The 22,136-nt window shown below is 44.2% G+C and overlaps 1 protein-coding gene across 7 annotated transcripts in view; it reads left to right on the forward strand.

Moving 5' to 3' along the window:
• Nucleotides 1-22,136, forward strand: part of CREB5 (cAMP responsive element binding protein 5) — a 397,399-nt gene that overhangs the window by 367,277 nt on the left and 7,986 nt on the right. For 6 of the 7 annotated variants that reach the window (XM_039526912.1, XM_039526915.1, XM_039526913.1 and 3 more), the window contains 3 exons: nt 10,810-11,133; nt 17,014-17,241; nt 21,324-21,432. In XM_039526912.1, the coding sequence (XP_039382846.1) occupies nt 10,810-11,133; nt 17,014-17,241; nt 21,324-21,432 (661 nt within the window). Of the gene's footprint in view, nt 1-10,809; nt 11,134-17,013; nt 17,244-21,323; nt 21,433-22,136 lie in introns of those variants that run through there. The other variant, XM_039526917.1, reaches the window with a different exon arrangement.

Raw genomic sequence — 22,136 nt, forward strand, 5'->3', positions numbered from 1 at the left:
GTGGCTGGATCCTCGGGCCCTTTAGTTTGCCCTAGGGGCTACCAGCCACCTCTGCAGCTGGAAGCCCCCTGGGTGATTTAAAGGCCCTGGGACTCCCAGCCACAGCTGGTGCCCCAGGACCTTTAAATCTTGAGGCCACGCCTCTTCCACTTGAGGCCACGCCTCCCCCAGACTCCGGCCCTTCAGCGTAAAGTTGAAATCGTGCATGTTAAATGCGCATAAGTTGCGACAGACCTGTATACTAGAAACATATTCTTAGAGTCTGTATCAAAATATGAGTCACCAGCAGAGGTGAAAAAACAGGTTTTCGGTCAGACAAGATGTTTATTCTCCAGTCTCTCTGATGGGATGTAAATTAAGTATTGTAAGCTAACACAATAGATACCCATTTACATACAAAGTAAACAAAGAGACATGCTGTCCACAAGGAAGCAGCGCACAGGAAAAATAGGCCACCGATGGTTATTCTGTCTCTGAATACAGACAATAAACTTTAGGGAGTATAAGTAGAAAGCAAAGAAGACACCCTTATCTTGCACCTAGGAATTAAATGGGCAATGTGTTTACATTCATGAAAATGGGATCTCAGCCAACCTTGGTTGAAAACTCTGTAGAGATCTTCAGGTGAGATAAATTAAACTCCTCTCTAAAGAAGTTTGTTAGTCAAGTTTAGTCTCTAGAACAGTGGTCCGCAACCTTTTCATCTGGCAGGTGCCAGACGAAGGACCGTGGTGGCGGTGGAGCATCCGCCAAAATGTCACCGAATTTCTGCGGCATTTCGGCGGCGACGCCTCTCGATGATGTCACTTGTCAGCAGCAAGAGGTGTTATCGAGAGGTGTCGCTGCTGAAATGCCACAGAAATTCGGGGGTGACACCTCTCAATGACGCCACTTGTCAGCAGCAAGCAGCAGCATCGAGAGGCGTCGCCGCCGAAATGCCGCAGAAATTCAGGAGCGACGCCTCTCGATGACGCCGCTTGTCAGTGGCAAGCGACATCATCGAGAGGTGTCGCCGCCGAAATGCCGCAGAAATTCGGCGGTATTTCAGCGGATGCTCCACCGTCAGCCAGGACGCAGGTGCATTTAGGTACCGTGGGCACCGCATTGGGGACTCCCGCTCTAGAAAATATGTTATGATTTTTTTACATAAACCATGTTTTCAATATTCTTATTCACTATCACTTGAATCTTTGATAAACTTATATTTGTTTTCACTATAAATATATCTAAGTGCTGTGATACTACGCAAGGCGCTGATCCTGAGTTGAATCATACAGGCTGGTGTGTACACTGTTCCTTTGGGAACAGCAGAATTATAGAATTGTAGGACCGGAAGGGATCTAAGCAGGTCATTTAGTTCAGTCCCCTGCACTGAGGCAGGACTAAGTATTATCTAGACCATCCCTGACAGATGTTTGTCTAACCTGTTCTTAAAATGTCAAATGCAGCAGATTCCAGAACCTCGCTAGGTAGTTTGTTCCACTGCTTAACTACCCTTACAGTTAGGAAGTTTTTCCTAATGACTAATCTAAATTTCCCTTGCTGCAATTTCAGCCCCTTGCTGCAATTTCAGCCCATTACTGCTTGTCCTGTTCTCAGTGATTAAGGAGAACAATTTATCATCCACCTCTTTATAACAAGCTTTTTACTTACTTGAATAGTGGTATTTCTGTGAGTTTTCAGTGGAGAAGGGGCTGAACACTGCAGGGGAACCCCTCAAAGGGACTCGGAGATGGGGGTGCACCTATTGTTAACCTGCAAGGCAAAGTAAGGCATGGCCCAGAGGACAGTGCTTGGTGGCTGACAGGCTGGTGGTGTCGGGGAGCTGACACCCAGCTAAGCACAAGCAACAATTCCTCATGCTGAAGGCAGGGGGCTAACAAGGTGACTCTCAGTCCTGGATACCTTGACAACTGTCACAGGATTAAAGAGAAGTGATGAGTTACTGCAGATACGGGGGGGAAGGGGAACATCTAAGGGAAAAGAAGCTTGTTTATGGATGAGGACTGGGTTGAAGGAGGAGGTATGTGGCTGTGCAAAAGGCTTGGGGTGGATGTGGAGCACTGTGTGTCTGTACCAAAGTCCTGCAGCTTGAAGGGAGCAGACCCACTGTGAACCATACAATACTTAGTTTACATATAAACAAACAACTTGTGTTTCACCTTTGCTGGTGACCAGCCCTTAGATACAGACCTTAAGAACATAATTTTCAGCATATATACATAACTATTTAAAAACAGCCTGACCTGTTTTAGAATGATGACCAGTGTGACACAGACTTTTGTTAGAGACCTCACAGGACTCCTTTTTGTGAACTAGAATATAAGTGGCAGACTCTGGAGATCCCTGTACCCCTTATACCTACTGCCAATTGGCATCAAGAGGTCCTTGGGTTACAGATACCATATTATAATCATCAAAATGTAAGACTGGGTGGAAGCTCATGAGGTCTTCGAGTCCTGCACTGAGGCAGGACAAAGTATATATAGACCAGGGGTCGGCAACCTTTCAGCAGTGGTGTGCCGAGTCTCCATGTATACACTCTAATTTAAGGCTTTGCATGCCGGTAATACATTTTAACGTTTTTTAGAAGGTCTCTCTATAAGTCTATAATATATAACCAAGCTACTGTTATATGTAAAGTAAATAAGGTTTTCAAAAAGTTTCAGAAGCTTTATTTAAAATTAAATTAAAATGCAGATCTTATTAGTTTAGTGTGATCCTTGCCCTTGCTGAGTTTTCCAATGTCTGGTGGCACGTATTTAGATACTTTAAGCTGCACACAGGCTTCTGAGTTATAAGTTAATAACTGGCTGTCAGGAGGTCAGCGGCTGGGACCCCAGATCGGCAGCTGAGGTGAGTGGAGCTGGCGGCTGGTAGGGCTGAGCGAGGCCGGAAGCCTGGACCCTGTCTGGCAGGGGCCTGTGCTGGAAGCAAGGTGAGTGGGGCTGCGGTGGGGATCCCGGCTGGTAAGGGGCCAGCAGCCGGAACCCCAGAGCGGCAGCAGGCTGAGCAGGTCAGCCCGTCCAGCTCTGGGGATTCAGGGGTGGGCTGAGCGTCTCCTCCAGCCCCCCTCTGGGGTTTCAGCCGCCGGCTCCTGCCAGCCGGGGTCTCAGCCCACTGCCAGCCTGGGGTTCCTTCCCCCAGGCCAGCAGCTGGCACTGAGTGGGACCGGCAGCAGGACCCCGGCTGGCAAGGGGCCAGCAGCGGGAACCCCAGAGCGGCGGCAGGCTGAGCAGATCAGCCCACCACCGCTCTTTTTGACGGCCGCTCAGCCCACCACCGCTCTGGGGTTTCCACCACTGGCTCCTTCCAGCTGGGGTCTCAGCCTGCTGCTAGCCTGGGGTTCCTTCCCCCAGGCCAGCAGCAGGTGCTGAGTGGGGCTGCGGCGGTGGGGGGAACCCGGCTGGCAAGGGGCCAGCAGCGGGAACCCCAGAGTGGCAGCGGGCTGAGCAGCTCAGCCTACCGCCGCTCTGGGATTTCGGCTGCCGGCTCCTGTCAGCTGGGCTCACAGCCCGGTGCCAGCCTGGGGTTCCTTCCCCCAGGCCAGCAGCGAGCTCTGAGTGGGACCCATGGTGGGAGCCCGGCTGGCAGGAGCCGGTGGTGGAAACCCCAGAGCAGCGGCGGGCTGAGCAGCTCAGCCCGTCCCATGTGCCGTCAAAAATTGGCTTGCATGCCGCCTTTGGCACGCGTGCCATAGGTTGCTGACCCCTGATATAGACCATCCCCGACAGGTGTTTTATCTAACCTATTCTTAACCCCCAATGACAGGGATTCCACAACCTCCCTGGGAAGCCTATTTCAGTGCTTAACTATCCTTAAAGATAGAAAGTTGTTCCTAATACCAAACCTATTTCTCCCGTACTGCATATAAGGCAAATTATTTCTTGAACAACCTTCACTGGACATGGAGAACAATTGATCACCGTCCGTTTTATAACAGCTCTTAACATATTTGAAGACTATTATCGGGTCCCACTTAGTCTTCTTTTCTCAAGACTAAACAGGCCCAGTTTTTTTAACTTTTCCTGATTGATTGGGTTTTGTAAAACTTTTATCACTTTTGTTCCTCCCCCCCGTACTCTTTACAATTTTCTCACATCTTTCTTAAAGTGTAGTACCCAGAAATGGACACAGTACTCCAGCTGAGGTCTCACTAGTGCCAAGTAGAATGGGACAATTACCTTCTGTGTTTTGCATATACTACTCTTGTTAGTACACACCAAAATAATATTAGCCTTTTTTTTAATTGCATCACATGTTGACTCATATTCATGATCCACTATAACTTCCAGATCCTTTTCAGAGGTACTACTGCCTAGGCAGTTAATCCCTATTTTGTAATTGTGCATTTTTTCCTTCCTAACTGTAATACTTTGCACTTATTGAAATGCAACTTGTTGATTTCAGATCAGTTCTCCAATTTGTCACGGTCATTTTGAATTCTAATCCTGTCTTCCAAAGTGCTAGTAATGCTTTCAAGCTTGGTATCATCCACAAATTTTATAAGCATACTCTCCACTGCATTATCCAAGTAATTAATGGAAATATTGAATAGTACCAGACCCAGGATAGACCCTGTGAGACTCCATTAGGTACCAGGGCCGCCCAGAGGATTATGGGGGCCTGGGGTCTTTGGCAGCGAGGGGCCCCCACCACCAAATTGTCGCCGAAGATCCAGCACTTTTGCAACGGGTCCCGGGGTGGAAGGACCCCCTGCCGCCGAATTGCTGCCGAAGACCCGGAGCGAGTGAAGGACTCCGCTCCAGGGGCCCCAAAAAACTCTCGTGGGGGCCCTGCTAGGTACATCCCCCAGTTTGGCAGATAACTATTGGTAACTACTCTTTGAGTATGGTTTTTCAACAAGTTTTGCACCAACCTTATAATAATTTTATCAACACACTTTTCCCTAGTTTGCTTATGAGAATGTCTTGGAGGACTGTGTCAAAGAAATTACTAAAATCTAGATATATCATTTCCCCTAATATCCACTAGGCCACAAACCCCATCAAAGAAGGAAATTACATTGATTTTTGGCATGGTTTGTCCTTGACAGATCTATGGTGGCTATTCCTTGTAACCCTATTATCCTCTAGGGGCTTACAAATTATTTGTTTAATAATTTTTCAGTATCTTTCAGTATCGAAGTTAGGCTGACCGGCTATAATTCCCCAGTTCCGTTCCCCCGCACCACCCCTTTTTAAAGATTAGTACTATGTTTGCCCTTCTCCAGTCCTCTGGGACCTCACCTGTCCTCCTTGAGGTCTCAAAGATAATTGCTAATAGTTCCAAGATTCTGTCAGCTAGTTTCTTAAGAACCTTAGGATGACTTGAATACATCTAACTTATCTAAATATTATTTTACCTGTTCTTTCCTTATGTTGGCCTGTGTTCCTTCCCCCTTGTGATTAATATTAATCATGTTAAGTATCTGGTCACAATTATCTTTTTAGAGAAGACTGAAACAAAATAGGTAATAAATACCTCACCTTTCTTGATGTCATCTGTTATTAAGTAGAAGACCTGTACTTTTCTTTGTCTTTCTCTTGCCCCAGTGTACTAAAGAACCTCTTCTTATTGCCTTCCATGTCCATTGCTAAGTATAACTTATCTTGTACCTTAACCTTTCTGATTTTGTCCCTACATACTTGTGCTAGTCTTCTGTACTCCTTAGCAATTCTTCTGTACTCCTTAGCAATTCATCCACGTTTCCACTTTATGTAGAATTCCTTTTTGATTTTTACTTCGTTAAAGAGCTCCTGATGGAGCCATATTGACCTCTTACTATTCTTCCTATCTTTCCTGCGCATCAGGATAGTTTGCTGTTGTGTCTTTAATATTGTTGCCTTGAAACTGCCATTGCTCCTGAACACCTTTTTCCCTTAGATTTTCGTCCCCTGGAACTCTATCTACCAATTCTCTGAATTTATTAAAAAGTCTGCTTTTTTTTAAGTCCATTGTCTTTATTCTGTGGCTCTTACACCTTCCTTTCCTTAGAATAATGAATAATCAAATACTGGATAAAAATGGAAATAATAATGGACACACATAGGCTGAATTACAAATATTGTGGGAACCTTAACTTTGAATTTCCTGAGTTCTGTGCAAATAAATGTCAACTGTATCATTTCACAAATATCACTTCTTGCATTTAATAATCAAGAAACACAGAGGTATGTTTCAAGTGTATTTCTCCAACATATTTCTGTCCCTGTTATAGGGTATTTATTCATCAAAATGGATATAGAATAAATTAACAGGGAACTTATTTTTCTAAATAATTAGAAGTCAAAAATATTCTATGCACAGGAATAATGATGCTTACCTCCTTTGTAAAATGCTTTGAGATTTACAGATGAAAATCACTAAATAGAAGGTAGGCGTTATTACTGTTATTTATGCTGGGACTTCCATTGTGGTCCAACCTACACTTAGGCACTCCCAAAACAATGGACATCCCTTCAGCAATGCCATCACCAATGAATGGTACTTTTGTGATGAACGCCATTGTACTATTGTCAGCCACTACACTTGTAGTGTGACACTTCCGGAAATAACAAAATTATAATGGTCAGTGTCTGAAGGTCTGAATCTTGTGAGATGATGTCATCAACTTATATGGGTGGCAGTAGGAGATGAAACTACACAGCCCACCATAGGTTCAGGCCCAGATCTCAGAAGTTTTAAGGTGGTTACTTCGGATGGTACATCTTTCGTGTACTCTGCAGTTTGTTTTATTGCCGGTTTCATTGTTTTCAACTGATCATTTCTTCTTAAAGATTAATTCAATTCAGCAGATTTGACTTTGGGAGGACAACGGAGTTAGCTTTTTATTAGAAGCTTCGTTTATTCACTCTAATTTAAGGTTTCGCGTGCCAGTAATACATTTTAACGTTTTTAGAAGGTCTCTCTCTATAAGTTTATAAACTATTGTTGTATGTAAAGTAAACAAGTTTTTTTAAATGTTTAAGAAGCTTCATTGAAAATTAAATTAAAATGCAGATCTTACCAGTTTAGTGCAGTGGTTCTTAACCTGGGGTGCACGCACCCCCTGGGGCAGGGCCGGTGCAAGGATATTTTGTGCCCTAGGCGAAACTTCCACCTTGCGCCCCCGCCCCTGCTGCACATTGGTCCATTGAGGGGCAAATCCCCACGAGCCTTTATAGACCCTAGGGGCCAGCCCTGCCCAGGGGCCAGCCCTGCCCAGGGGCTGCTTCCCAGACCAGGTTCCCCCCTCCCCAGACCCTGAACTCCCCTGGAGGGTGCACAGCCCCTCCCCCCCCGGCGAGCCCTCTCCACCCCACCCAGGTGGCCCCCACCCCAAGTCCACTCACTGGCTTTGCCGGGCTTGGGCCACTGCAGCAGCTCGGCAGGGAGGAGCCGCCTTCCGGAGGAGCCGCCTGCCTGGGCTGCGGCCCAGTGCCCCCCCCGGGGGGGCTCCTGCAGCGGATGCATGCCGGCAGCAGTCTCTGTGTGCCCCCCGGCTCCCCCTCACCGCGCTCGGGCTCTGCAGCTCCAGGAAGTGTGAGCCGCTGCCGCCTTCCCTCCCACAGCAGGCTCGGGGCCCCGCGCCCCATCAGCTCACACTCCCGGGAGCCGCAGAACCCGAGCACGGTGAGGGGAGAGCCGGGGGGTGCGCCTGCTGCCGGTCTGGGGTCCCGGCTGCCGGCCTCACTCAGCCTCTGCCAGCTTGGGGTTCCATTCACTCAGCCGGCTGCGCGCTGTGCGGGGCCAGCGGCCAGGAACCCGGCTGGCAGCCGTGTGCCAGGCAAAATCAGCTCACGTGCCGTAGGTTGCCGACCCCTGGACTAGGACATAATAGTTAGAGCTAGGAAATACCTTTCAGATCACACTCCATCTGCTTGCAAGGGCATGTTACAGTCTCTGATAAAGGACATTGCAGACATTAAGCTGATACTACAGTTGGTCATGTTTCTTCACTGATGTTAATGGGATTTAGGCATGTGCACCAAGCAGGGAAAAGGGACCAACTGCTTGATATATTTATATGAGTGCAGTAGCACAAACTGAATTAGAATTAGAAAAACATTAATATTCATATCCTTCTTGCTTCCTTGCTGTCCTTACCTGGAGTACTACTGTGATGAGAGCTTTAGAAAAAACAAAAGATGAATAGGACAGTACAGTTTTATTTCATTCAGTGACTGAAGCTTAGAGATGATCAAAATAATTTACTTAAATTTCTGTTCAACAAAAATAGCTTTTAGAAGGAAACAAATATTTTCACGGATTGTTTTTTTCCATCCCTGGTTCAGGTTTTGCTTTTTTTTTTAACAGAAAATGTCTAATGCCAAATTATTTTCACTTTTTAAAAACTTAGTGATCAGAAAAAAAATCTGTTTTTGCACTTTTGGTTTCTTCTAAAAACACTGAAAAACACAAATTTTTTTCCACTGGAGATGTTGGGGGGGAAATTCCTGATGGGAAAAAAATGGCATTTTTTTTGACCATCAAGTTATTGATGTTGGGACACAGGAGAAAAAATGGCAAAAAATAAGTAAAGATGTCAAACAAATTGCAGTGGCATGCAGGAAACCTAATTTAATTGCCAATTCCTCATCTTAGTCTCTTGCTACCCATTTCTGCTAGGGGCAGGGTTTGCTCAGTGATGCTCAATAGCGGTCCCTCTGGTTAACTGCAATGAGGGGCTATTAAAGAAATGTCCTGCAGTCCTTTTGGGCTAGGTGGCTGGTTACTCTGAGGTGAGACATCTAGAGGTGGAATATAAGGTAAAGAAACAGTGTGGGGATCTTCAGAAATGTGGATGCCACCTACTCTCAGGAAAAAATGGCAGAGTTCCAAGTATTCACTTGTCTTCTTTCTTAGTCCAATTTTCAGAATTGCTGAGCACCAGGAGTTCCCTTTAAAGTCAGTGGCATAACTTCTGCTGATGTGAATGGGAGCACGATTGGGTACTTGATCGTATCTTTGTTTGAGTCCCTTTGCCTTGAAATGCACTAGAAAATATGTAAATATGGTGCCATCACATTGTATTTTACACTACAATAAAACAGCAGTTTGGAATTACCAGACCCAAACGAACAACAAAACTGAAGTCTCTCCTCCCACCCCAACACATGCACAATGCAAAGAGTTTACTAAATTCCTGGGGATTTTTCCAGCACTCTACAACACAAACAGTTGATCTTGCCGAAGACAAGGGAAAATGTTGATAGTTCCCCAAATGTTTCTAATTGGCAGCAGCTTCTCATTAATGAAAAATAAATTGCCTTCGGGTGTGTGGGGGTGTGTGTGTGAAGTGTGAAGTTAAAGGAAAGCTTCACTGGGACAGGATGGGGGAGATAGCTGGTTTCTTACCAGGATCCAGATCCAGGGCAGCTGGCCCACCTTCCCATAAGGAAATGTGAACAAGGAGCTTGTAAAATACACAGACCAAATGGAAATTACCCGTATTGACTGAAACCAGCTGCATGTCAGGCTTCTCCTTGTCTCTCTTGATTTGCTGTCGCAGATAAATGGATGTGGTAGAAGGGACCATGGAAAGAAAACAAAATATTGTGTTCTGCTTGAAGTCACGCCACAGTAATAGCCACAGTTTTTGTAGCTAAAAGAAAACATTTATTTGCAAATTAGGTCTCCCTTGCCCCAGTTTTGGCTTTGAACTTTATGCCATTTAGAACAAGTCACACTGTAGTTGAGCTTCAGAGTGTTTTGACAAATACAGAGTGGGCATATTTCTTAGGTATTCATGATTTATAAAAGTGCTGGCTAAGCGGAGTTTTTTTTTGGGGTGGGGGGGCTGCATTTTGATTTGGAAAACAACTAACTTTGGCACTGACTTTGCTGAGCTTAAATATGAAGCTGGTCTTAGGTAATCCAATGTGAAGCCTATGTTGGTGTGACAATATGGCTAATACATTGGTACTATCCAATAATTGAAGGGGGAAATTCTTCCACCTTTAGCTATCATTACAATGAACAAAAGAACCTTTTCCTGCAATACTTACTCAGATTAAACTTCCTTTGGCTATTGCGGGATACCCTAAGGTGGGAGAATTAGAAGAATCTTGTTGACATTTACTGTAGTTTTGCCGGAGTTAGAACTGCAAAAATCAACTCTGGCATCAGTAAAAGATATGAGGACATCACTGAGGCAGGAATTAGCATGCAACAATGAACCACAGCTAGCATTTGAGCTTTCTAGCTCAGACACAAAGAACCTTAATGGCAAGCCCACACTTAACTAATAGTTTTTTAGTTTGGTGGGAGGACAAAGGTTTGGTCTTATGAGGTAAAATATTGTAAAGTGACTTGTGTTCTTGGGCTCTGAAATTTAAAAAAGGGTCAATATTCTATTTCTTTGAGGCAATAAAAAATATCTGTATTACTGGATGGTAATTTAGTGTGGATCTTTGTTCAAGGCATCATTTTAGCAGGTGTTCTTTTTAAAAAAAAAAACAAGACTGCATGAGACTTTAAACTTAATGAGCCGACTAAGAATAAAAGAATACTTTTTTCCTCAATAGCATACTAGCACAATCATATGAAAATCTGTAGCTGTTAAATTATGATCCAGATATTTAGTGTTCTATAGGTTTCGACTGATAATGACCAAAAAATTAGATTATAACCTAACAGACGTTGAAGGTTATATGAAAAGCACTATACTTAAGTCAAGAAGCAAAATCTAGAAAAAAAAATCACAAAAATTACAGACACTTTCAGGTGCTAAGAGTTTCTACAAATCTGGAAAAATGAAGCTCTAATAAATGTATTATTGATTTAAAATTCTCTCTTCCCCCCCCACCCTTTTTCCTTCTGTTTCAGAGGTTGAAGGCAGCATTGACTCATCATCCTGCAGCCATGTCAAATGGAAATATGAACACCATGGGCCATATGATGGAAATGATGAGCTCCCGACAAGATCAGACACCACATCATCATATGCACTCACATCCACATCAGCACCAGACACTGCCACCTCATCACCCATACCCGCATCAGCACCAGCATCCAGCACACCACCCTCATCCTCAACCCCATCACCAGCAGAACCATCCACACCATCACTCCCACTCGCACCTTCACACACACCCGGCACATCACCAGACTTCTCCACACCCGCCACTGCACTCAGGTGGACAAGCACAGGTAGAACCATTTAATGAGCTATCATCTTCTTCTGTTTTTTTAAACTTGCATCAGAACAGATTACATGTGCATGGCTTTTCAAAAGCAAGTCCATCGGCTGCTAATAGATTTTCTCTGTTGTTGTCTGCCAGGTTAACCTTACAACAAGCTCTAACTCAAAAATCCCAGATCAAAACTTACTTAGAAACAAAGAAAAGAATGTATTTCAAATGTCTAACTTTCTACAAAAAATCCCCAAAGCTTGTTCAGGCCATGATCTCTGCAAAGTGCCAAGTGTACATTTATGCTGTTGGTATGTTATGGAGTTTGGCACACTGTGTAGCTTGGCGCACTAAGGATACGTCCATATTGCATTTTAAAACATGCAGCAGCAAGTCTCAGAGACTGGGTCCACAGACTTGGGCTGGCACCAAAAACAGCTGTGTAGACATTCGGGCTCAGGTTCTGAAGCCTGGGGAAGGGGACTGGTTTCAGAGCCCGAGCGCAAACATCTATACAGCTGGTTTTAACATTCCGATCCATAGACCTAGGCTCTGAGACTCACTGCATGGGTTGTAAAACACAGTGTCGACATAGTCTAAGGCAGTGGTCCCCAACCTTTTTCATCTGGCGGGCGCCAGATGATGAGCCAGGGAGGAACGTGGCGGCAGATGAGCATCCGCCGAAATGCCGCCAACAAGCGGCAACGTCAATAGGCGTCGCTGCCGAAATGCCGTCAACAAGTGGCAACGTCAGTAGGCGAAACCGCCAAGTAGCGTCATCCAGAGGCGTTGTCAAATCGGTGGAATTTCGGCGGCGAAGCCTCTGGATGACGCTGCTTGTCGGCAGCATTTTGGCGGATGCTCGTTTGCTCGTCAGTAGGTGGGTGCACTTAGACGCCCCCGCAGGTGCCATGGTGCTCGCGGGCACCACGATGGGGACCCCTGATCTAAGGAGCTTGGACAACTACTTGGCAGCTCATTTTTTTAAACTGTTCAATACACTCTGCCCTCAGAGATGGTCCCACAAGCCCCAATGAAGTAAATGGCATTGCACATGCGTATTTGAAGGATGAGTTTGACCCTGTATATATTTTATTTGTATATGTATAGCAACTTCCATATGAAGTATCACAAGACTCTTCATAGTGAATTTCAGTCATAAGGCTATCTGAAAAAATAAGGGTGTAAGTATAGATGGCTTCAAACAAAATCCGCAGATCTAAGTATACCTATACTTTGGTTCTGGATCCAAATTTTGCTGCTGGCCCTCATTTCAATCATGGGAACCAAACCAAAAACTACAGTCTGAATGCTTTTGCATTTTGATCACATTCGGATCCAAATCCAGACCCCAAGTTTGCAGTCAGGGCTGCCTCTAATTTTAAGGCAAGAATTAAAGACTTGAAGTTATTCATTGTCTTGTAGTGAGAGAGTAGTCGTTCCAGATACTGTAGATCAGGTGAAAGAAAATTACAACTGTAGAGCATTACAGAATGGAGACAGAGGGAAGGCCAAGGTTAGCCTGGAGAACAGATGAGGATTAGTGGATGAATATTATGTCAGAGAGAGAGAGAGAGGATGAAGCCAGTTGCTGGAGAAAGATTTAACCCAGAAAGATAGTTTTGAATTGGATTCAGATGATGGGAAGCCAGCATAGGTGACGGAAGATGAAGGTCTTGTTTCTTGGAGTGAAAGTGTTGTCTTGCTACAGCATTCTGAACCTCCTGACATTTAAAGAGTAGGGATTAAGAAAAACTATTAGTTGAAAGAGGAAGTAATGAACTCACAAATAAGGATTTCAGCATAGGCAGAGCTGATGTTAAGAGGACTTCTGGCCATATTTTAAGGTGGTGAAAGACAGACAAGCCAGGGAGATATGAGAAGAAAGAGAAGGTCCTTGGTCAGCCATGACTTCAGAATATCAGGCCTGGAAAGAAAAGTTATCATCTGAGTTAAGAAGGATGGGAGTGGAGTCATGGATACAGAACAAAGAGGACTTCTTATTACTCAGGAGGAGTTAAATCGGTGAAGCACTTAATTGCTTACAGATAGGTTATGGGCAGCTCTTAGAAAAACTTACAAGACATTAAAAATAAGAGGATTTGACATCCCACTGTCCAACCACATTAACTATTTACTGACATCTTGTTTTACTTTGTTATTGCTCTTGCTGCAAGTCGGGGGGATTTCCCTACAGTATTCCTTACAATGTAAAATGTTATGAATTCTGTTTTTCCATCTATTAATTATTTTTTTCCAGAGCTCTTTAACAACTGCAGTAAAAGACCCTATATAATCTCATAACAGAAAGCAAAAGAGGTGTGATCTGTCTGTCCTTTAAGTCAGTAACAGAGTACAGGTAATCTTGGGGCTCAGAGCACTAGACTGGGACTCAGAAGGCCTGGGTTCCCCGCGCTGTCCTTGACACTCTGTGAGCTTGGGCACGTCACCTAATCTCTCTGCACCTCAGTTTCCTATCTTAAAATGAGGGTAATAATACTGACCTGCCTCACAGAGCACAGAGGTGTTGTGAGGATACATTAGTTAGTGTGTGTGAGGTGCTAAAAGCTTCAGACATGATTGCCAAAGACAGGCACAGACTGAACATCCAGCCAGGCTGCCTGAAGGACGTAGCTAGAGATTGGCCTGCATGGCACTCCATTTGAAAGGAGGTTCCATCCCTGTGGGATTTGCCCTGAGGTGCCAAGATACTTGGGTTGAGCATCATAGAAAAGCCTATAAATAAATAGCAGAACTTCCATTGCCTTTAAACAGGAGCAGGATAAGGCCCTGATTTGAGCTACCAGTGTATTGATGAATTGACTACAAGTGAAAAATAAATGTACACAATTTTAAAATAATAGACCGGTCAACCTAATGAGCTAGTGTATTGGCACCCTCCCTCTGTTACATGCCTCAGGATTTGGGGCTTCCTGCTCTTTACTTTAATGATGAACTGTTGTGGGGCCTAGTACCCTACTGGCTGGATCTGATTCCACTGGGAACACTTCAAGCCTTGGGGGAGCTCATTTCAAACAGGAACATGAAGTTTGGAGCACCCACAGTGGAACTGGAGACTGTGGGCACCAGCTGATACAGAGAAGGTCTTGATCTTGTAAACAGGCATAATTGTCATGAAAAGGTTGAGAACCACTGGCTGGAGGCTAAGTAGGATCTATAGATCAGCTGCTTCCCTTGACAACACAATAGTCTCCTCCTGATACACAACAGCAATAACGCTTTCTGAAAGGGGTCATTAACAGGGATAAAAGAAGGGTTTTGCAAGTAATAAATACAAGGTTATTACTTTCTAAACCCATCCATAATCACTCGGCATTGGCCTCTTCGAGGGTCAGATTGCTTCAGCAGACACATTAATTTTATGGTGCGTTTTACTAATTATTAACTTCCTTCTTCTCTTGAGCCTGATACTTCAGTTCCACGCCTCCTGTCAAAGAAAGGCATGATCTGAATTGCTGTGTGCTACATGCTCCCTTGTCATAACTTCCATTGTTCTACACCATGCCCTTGCGTAATGTCAGAATTCATTGCATGCTTTTCCACAGGCATTTTAAGACACACATGAACCTAACAAATTATGTTTTGCTAAAATGAATGAATGAGTACTAATCCTGTGTTAAGTTGCAAAGAATAGAGGGACGTATTGGATCAAGGATCAAGGTAGAAATAGTCATTTAGTGTGTCCCTTTCTGAGTGATAGATGTTTTGCTTTGTGGGAGCTGTTTTCCTTCAGGTATTACAAAAATGATGTGGGTATTGTTATATTTTTCACATTGAAATTTCTTTGGATCAAACTTGCCACCATGACAACTTAGGCACAGCAGGATCATTTGCATTTTGCTTTGTTCTTTTTGCCATTCTACCTCTGTGTAGATTAGGATACATGATAAGCAGCCCTTAAAAATGAATGAATCCTAATTACAATACTTATACATCCTCTTTCTTAATGGAGCGTGCAACATACGGGGTGGAGAGGGAGCCCTCCTTGGAGAATAATGCTTAGACAATTATCAAGATAAGGCCTAATAGACTTCAGGGTCGTGATATATCTGGGAGGTTCAATTAATTATCCCATGTGACATCATTAGTGATGCAACTGCAGCCTTTCTAATTAATACCTGCCAGAGATGGAAGGAAGATGTTTTGTTAACTGGCTCTTGCTAGCCAACTACTGATCACTTCTTACTGAAAATTAAACCATCCGCTATTTATTCAGAATAAAATCACCTTATTAAAAAAAAAATCTATAGCTGTATGTTGGCACAGCAGACCCAACTGACAGAACTGAGAGACAGAAAAGCTTTTTATGCCAGATGGAAATGGAGAGAGTAACAGGCGAAGGAAAGCTTTTGGTGTCCAGAAACATAAATAACCAATCTTTGAAGTCTCAAAAGGTGGTGTATGTGAGAAAGTGAAAGGCCTTTGATGTTATGTTGACATTAAAAGCGATCTTTGAGACCTCTCCATTTCAGACGTGTTGCTAAAGAGGTAGCAAGCTCAGCCCCCGTGGATGGGGAGCAGCTGGCATTGCTCAACAATAACCTCCGTTAGCCAGTTATGGGGCACTACATGCTAAAGAAAGTCCCAAACATTACCTCACCACCACAATGCTAGTAACTACAGTGACTGCGTCCACACTAGCAAGCTGTAATTCTCCACTGGTGCAACTCCACCAGTGGTAGCAACATTGGAGACTGCAGTGTGGACATGGTTTATGGCTTTTACCAGCATTTATAAGAACTGACTAATTTTAAAAAAATCAGTTTGTAATAAACATCCCGTAAACAGTAGGTCCTGGCATATTAAAAAAAAAATCCTTCTTTAAATGAGGTTTTTTTCATTGGCGTTTTTCTGCTCATGTTTCTTTTTATAGGGTTTTTTCAACAAGGGAGAAACAACCAGCTATACAACAACAAAGTAAAACTGCCTGTACACAAAGTGCTGTCAATGCATAGAATAAACAAACTGGAAAACAGAATAATAATGCTCGCTGACTTCTGTCAGTGACAGTGACCTTTAGAATAAAACTTTCAGACAGAAAAGTAATTTTGCAAGGGGGTGGCATGCTTTTAATTGACGCCTGGGCGGCAGACAGATTGTAATTACCTGAGTTGAAATTTAGGGCTCAATCCTACAACTTGCTGAGCACTCCAAATCCCTAAAGTCATCAGAGACCAGTTGCAGGTTTTGGCCATTAGCCAGAATACCAGGATTCATTCTGATTTGACAGTTCAGGCTTCCACTGAGTCCTATATTCCACATTGACGCTGTAGCATGATTAAGGCTGGGATTTTCAAAGGTAAGTAAAGGAGTTAGGCAATTGACTCCCCTTCACTTTTAATAGGAGCCAGTCACCTAAAATCCTTAGATAGCACTACAGTTGGCCTCTCCAAAGATTTGTATGATACTTGAACATACATTAAGGAACATGGGAAACAGAGATGTCCTAAAAGTCTGAATGGGATGAAAAAAATCCCAAGTCTTTTGCTTTGATTAATTAAAAGTCACTGTGAGAAGCCTGACATTTCATTCATCAATCAGGTGCTTTCTTTGTCGCAACTTAAATAAAACATTTTAATAACCAAAAGGGGAAAAATAATTTCTCTGGCTGCTATTCAGGAGGCCATTCCAAAAATCTCCCCTTAACCATGTTGGCTTTTTGTCAAAGAATAATTTAAGTGGCATCTGACAGAGTCTTTCTACTTGTGCCACTCTCATATCTTGCCAGAAAGTCTGCCATCTCAGAATACACCCTGGTTGTATTTTTGTAAAATGCCAGTTGACATCACTTTTTCTTCCTCTTTGGAATTCGCAGCATCGACTAGAGCCCATCCACTCACCATCTATGTTGAATTTGTTTTTGTTGTTTTCCCATTAGGTTTCACCAGCGGCACAGCAGATGCAGCCCACTCAGACAATACAGCCGCCTCAGCCCACTGGGGGTCGCCGGAGGAGAGTGGTGGATGAAGACCCAGATGAGAGGCGGCGGAAATTTCTGGAAAGGAATCGAGCGGCTGCCACACGCTGCAGACAGAAGAGGAAGGTCTGGGTGATGTCACTGGAAAAGAAAGCAGAAGAACTCACCCAGACAAATATGCAGCTTCAGGTGTGAGCTACTGTCTATATTCCCAAGACATAGAGGCACTGTTTACATTCAAAGGCATTGGGTACACCACCAGCCCCTGGTTGTCAGATGTGCTACTGCTGCACATTAGATTAATAATGAGAACTCAGACATAATTAAAGTTGACCGATCAAGATATACACTTGTAAATGAAAAACACATTTTAATTTCAGCAAAACCAGCCAGGAAAAGCTTTACTGGACTGAGTCATATATTTATTTATTTTTCTTGTCACTCTTTTTATTTTTTTTTTAAGTGACCATAACTCAGCTATAAAAGGCTTCTTCAGAAAAGGGTATGCAGCTAATCCTAATTCAAAGACAGCGGGACACGATTATAAATAGAATGGCCTGGTGGTAAGAAAAAGAAGGGAACAGAATGTAAATATAGTCTGAAAGCGATAAGTGGTCAAAGTCCAGGTGGCGACAGCGTCTGCACCAAAGGCACCTTGATATTCTCTGGTTAAGGGCTGCTCTTGCAGGTTGCCAGGAGTCAAAAGTCCATGCTCATTTACATAATTGCTTACTGCTGCCCTCATTTTAAATATGGAGGCATGGCTTATCTTAAGCAGAGTAGATAGACTCTGCTCTGAAAAAGTTGTAACTCTTCACACTGGGACTCGTCCCATCCTTAGCAGCAATGGCACATTCTAGAATCTAGATCAGAGCAGCCACGTATTGTATTGTGGGACTGAGAGAGCCATATTTGGTCTGTGGACCATGTTTTGGCCTCCACTCCTTTCCTCTTGCTTCTAATGTATTTGTAGAATGTTTTCTTGTTACCCTTTACGTCTATAGCTAGTTTATCTCATTTTGTGCCTTAGCCTTTCTTTCCGTGTTTCCTTTGCATCAGGTTAGTTTGCAAAGGAAAGTACACAGTCTAAATCTTAAACCTTATTAGACTAGGCAGTATTTCGATCAAGCAGTTTTTCTCGCCCCACTGGATGTTGCAGATAGGTTATAGTTCTTAATACACAGGCTGCCCCTTTAAGCCTGGGACCAGTCTCCGCATTTCAAGTTTTTGTCTTCCCAGCATTCTTGTTGCTTCCAGTGCAGATGGGTGAGAAGAAAGGCAAAGAATGATGCCACTGTCACCTATTTTATATCCTCAGTCCATGTGCCTGGAAAACACTAGCCCCAACATGTCCTGGTGGACTTCCCTGAGTCACAGAGATAATTAATCCCCCATTGCGTGATGCTTGCACAGCCCTCTTACAGCATTGTAAATCCCTTGATTACAACTCAACTGCCGATTAATGGTCATTTAACACCTCCTGGGAGTGAGTCACCTCCTTTGTTGTCACTGGAGAACTAGCAGTGAAGACTCTAAAACTCACAACATATTTCTGTATCATACAGCAAAATCTCATAACTTCACACACACTAATAATATACATATTTTGACAGAGCAGTGGGTTTCAGCAGATCATGACCTTTCATATGATATCTTACATGGCATGCTTTGTATGAAATATATCATAATTATATGACTGGGGTGAATATGGGTATAGTGGGGTGCTGCTTTGAGTTAGAGTGCCACACACCTATTAAGTCACAATTCAGTTTATGTACTAATACTTCCAGTTCTTCCTGTTTATTCCCCATACACTTTGCATTTATGTATAGACATCATTGCATCTGTCACCATAATCCCAAAATGGTCAAAAATGTTTTCTTAGTTCTGAATGCAGTGAAGTGTTTTAGAATTGTTTTCAGGTTCTTAGATTAGAAACTTTGCAAGGCTGTTATATTGGATATGACCACTGGAAGATCCCCTATACTAGGGTGAGCGTCCCATAGCTGGCTACCCCAGGATTAGGAACATTTTGTACCAGTAGAGCAGCAGAAAGGAGCCACAATGTTGCCGAAGATCAGAATCTTGTGTCGCCAGCAGTGTTTGGTTTTGAAAAGTAAAGAAGAATTGGGGTGGGGGGAGTGTTCTTAGTTTTTATATATTTTAATAAATTAAATGCCTAGACCTTTTGGGATAGGTGTAAAGAAAGGAAACCTCTTTTTCTTCCTAACTATACACCCTGTTTCTACTACTTATGTGGTGTTTTTCATCCATGTGTGAAAGAGAGAAATCCATAGAAATCTCCTTGGATCTACCAATGGCTTTTCAATTATTCTCTATAACAGGGGTGGGCAAATATGGCCTGTGGGCTGGATCCAGCCCCTCAGGGCTTTGGATCCAGCCTGAAGGATTGCCCCCTGTGGCGCCGCACACCCCACGCCACTTTCAGAAGTGGCCGGCACCACGTCCCTGTGGCCCCCGGGTGGGGGGGCAGAGGGGTCCGTGCGTTGCCCTTGCCTCCAGGCACTGCCCCTCACAACTCCCATTGGCTGGGAATGGAGCCCTCCGCCCCTCCTCTCCCAGGGGCCGCAGTGCTTCCTGGAGCGGCACAGGGCTGGGGACAGGGCAGGCATGCACAGAGCCTGCCCTGGCCCTGGTGCGGGCCACTGCCACCCCGGAGCTGCTTTAGATAAACGGCGCTGGGCTGGAGCCCAAACTCCTCCTTCATCCCACCCCCCAACTCCCTGCCCTGAGCTCCCTGCTGCACCCTGCACCCCTGTGCACCCCAACCCCCAGCCCTGAGCCCCCGCTGCACCCCACATACACCCTGCACCCCAACCCCCTGCCCTGAGCCCCCTCACGCAGTTCACACCCCTTCCCTGAGCCCCCTCCTGCACTCCACACCCCTCCTGCACACCAACCCCCTTCCCTGAACCCCCTCATAAATCCTTTACCCCCTCCTCTGCCCCAATCCCTTGCCCTGAGCCCCTTCCTGGTCACCGCACCCCCCTCCCATACCTCACACTCCCTCCTGCACCCCAACCCCCTGCCCCGGCCCTGCATACAATTTCCCCACCCAGTTGTGACCCTCAGCCCAAAAAGTTTGCCCACCCCTGCTCTATAATCACCAGCTGGTGGGGATCGATGTAAGTGGAAGTTTCTGGAGATAAATTGGACAATAATTAAAAAACAAATGGGGGGGAGGGTTATGTGAAATCAGACTGTCCAAGGAGTTGTTAAATTTACAGACACAACCTCAGTCAAAATTGGGATTAGAACAGATCAGGTGGGAGCAATTCTCAGACAAACCCAAACTCCTTTAATTTTAAGAATGAACCAATCCCTGCACTCAGTTAATTAAAAAAACAAGGTTTCACTACTTGGTCAATTTTAAATAGTTGTTTTGTGGCAAACTAATCCTGTTTGTACCAAAAGGCATTTTGACCATATAGTATGACAAATTACATTATATAAATCTACCGATTAAAATGCAGTTGTTGGAAAATCACTGAAATATGTGTTTACTATATATTACTGTATTTGTATGTCTGTGGTTGTTGAGGGGGCTCAGGATAAGTGAGTCTAACATACCATGGATGAGGGAGCTATGGTGTACAGTGAAATTGCAGAGACGAGTAATAATTTATACAAATCACCACAGTCCACCCATACAATCTAATGGATCTTTTCCCTCTCTGATTCTATATATGATTCTATAAGCCTTACCCATAATAATGAAGAGTCCAGATTTGCAAGCAAGATAAGATTACCTTATTTTTTTAAAAGGCAAAATGACACATTTTAGATCAAAGAAAAACCTGCTGCAAGGATATTTTTAACTAAAAATGTCTCTGTTAAGGTTGTTTTAATTAACATTTGTGTTATTTTCCATTATACCAAGCAAAATTATACACACATAATGTACTTACTTCAGATCTACAGCATTGTGTATACAACATACGGTAAATTGACAATAATGGTGCTTAAATAACACTACTATTATGACACAAACAGTAAATACAACCAGACGCAAGACTAGTACACTAGGTTACACTAGCTCAAGTTGATGGAGATACTCCAGATTGGCACTGATGTAACAGAAGCAATTTGTCCTACTATGTAAAAGAATTCTCATACAGTGGGCCAAATTTGATGCAGAGATCAATCCTACGCAGCTCAGTTTTCTTAGTTACAGTGACAGGAGAAGTCTCACTTGTTTGTTAACTTTTTGCCACTGTCGTAAGTAAAAGTCTCTTTTTCTTTTTCCCTAGAATGAGGTTTCCATGTTGAAAAATGAGGTAGCACAGCTGAAACAGTTATTGTTAACACATAAAGACTGTCCAATAACAGCCATGCAGAAAGAGTCGCAAGGATATATAAGTAAGTAACTGGTGTATTTCCATGGTCTACAGTCATTCATAAGAACAGCAATCAAAGGTACCAGGCCCTTCCTCCACCCATTCAGTACTTTCATTTAACCCATTCTTTCTGAACATCACAGAATTAAGGTTTAAAATGAAATATCTGGGGGGTGAGTGGATACATTTAAAGGAGCACTCATACAACTGTTACGAACCCTAATCCTGCAATTGAGTGCTTGAAGGCAAACTACTGCATTTGCCAGGAGACTGACTTCCGCTGGATTGGGACTTTATGTTTTAATGATTAATAATTTGTAAAATACAGGGCCGCCCAGAGGGGGGGACAAGTGGGGCAATTTGCCCCAGGCCCCATAGGGGCCCCACAAGCCGCTCCGGATTTTCAGCGGCACTTCCGCGGTGGGCCCTTCACTCACTCCGGGTCTTCAGCGGCGGGTCCTTCAGTGCAGTGGAAGACTTGGAGCGAGTGAAGGACCCGCCGCTGAAGTCCTGCCCGGTGAGTACGAGCGCCGGGGGGGGGCGGGCGGGGGAAAAAGCCGCAATCAGCAGCACTTAGGCTGCTCTACTGCCGCCGCTTCATTCTTTGATGGCAATTCGGCGGCGGGTCCTTCCTTCCAAGAGGGACCCGCCACTGAATTGCCGCCAAAGACCCAGCCCTGCCCCAGGCCTCCTGAATCCTCTGGGTGGCCCTGGTAAAATACAGTT

This window comes from Mauremys reevesii, linkage group 2, assembly GCF_016161935.1.
Source record: "Mauremys reevesii isolate NIE-2019 linkage group 2, ASM1616193v1, whole genome shotgun sequence".
NCBI classification, from domain to species: Eukaryota; Metazoa; Chordata; order Testudines; family Geoemydidae; genus Mauremys; species Mauremys reevesii.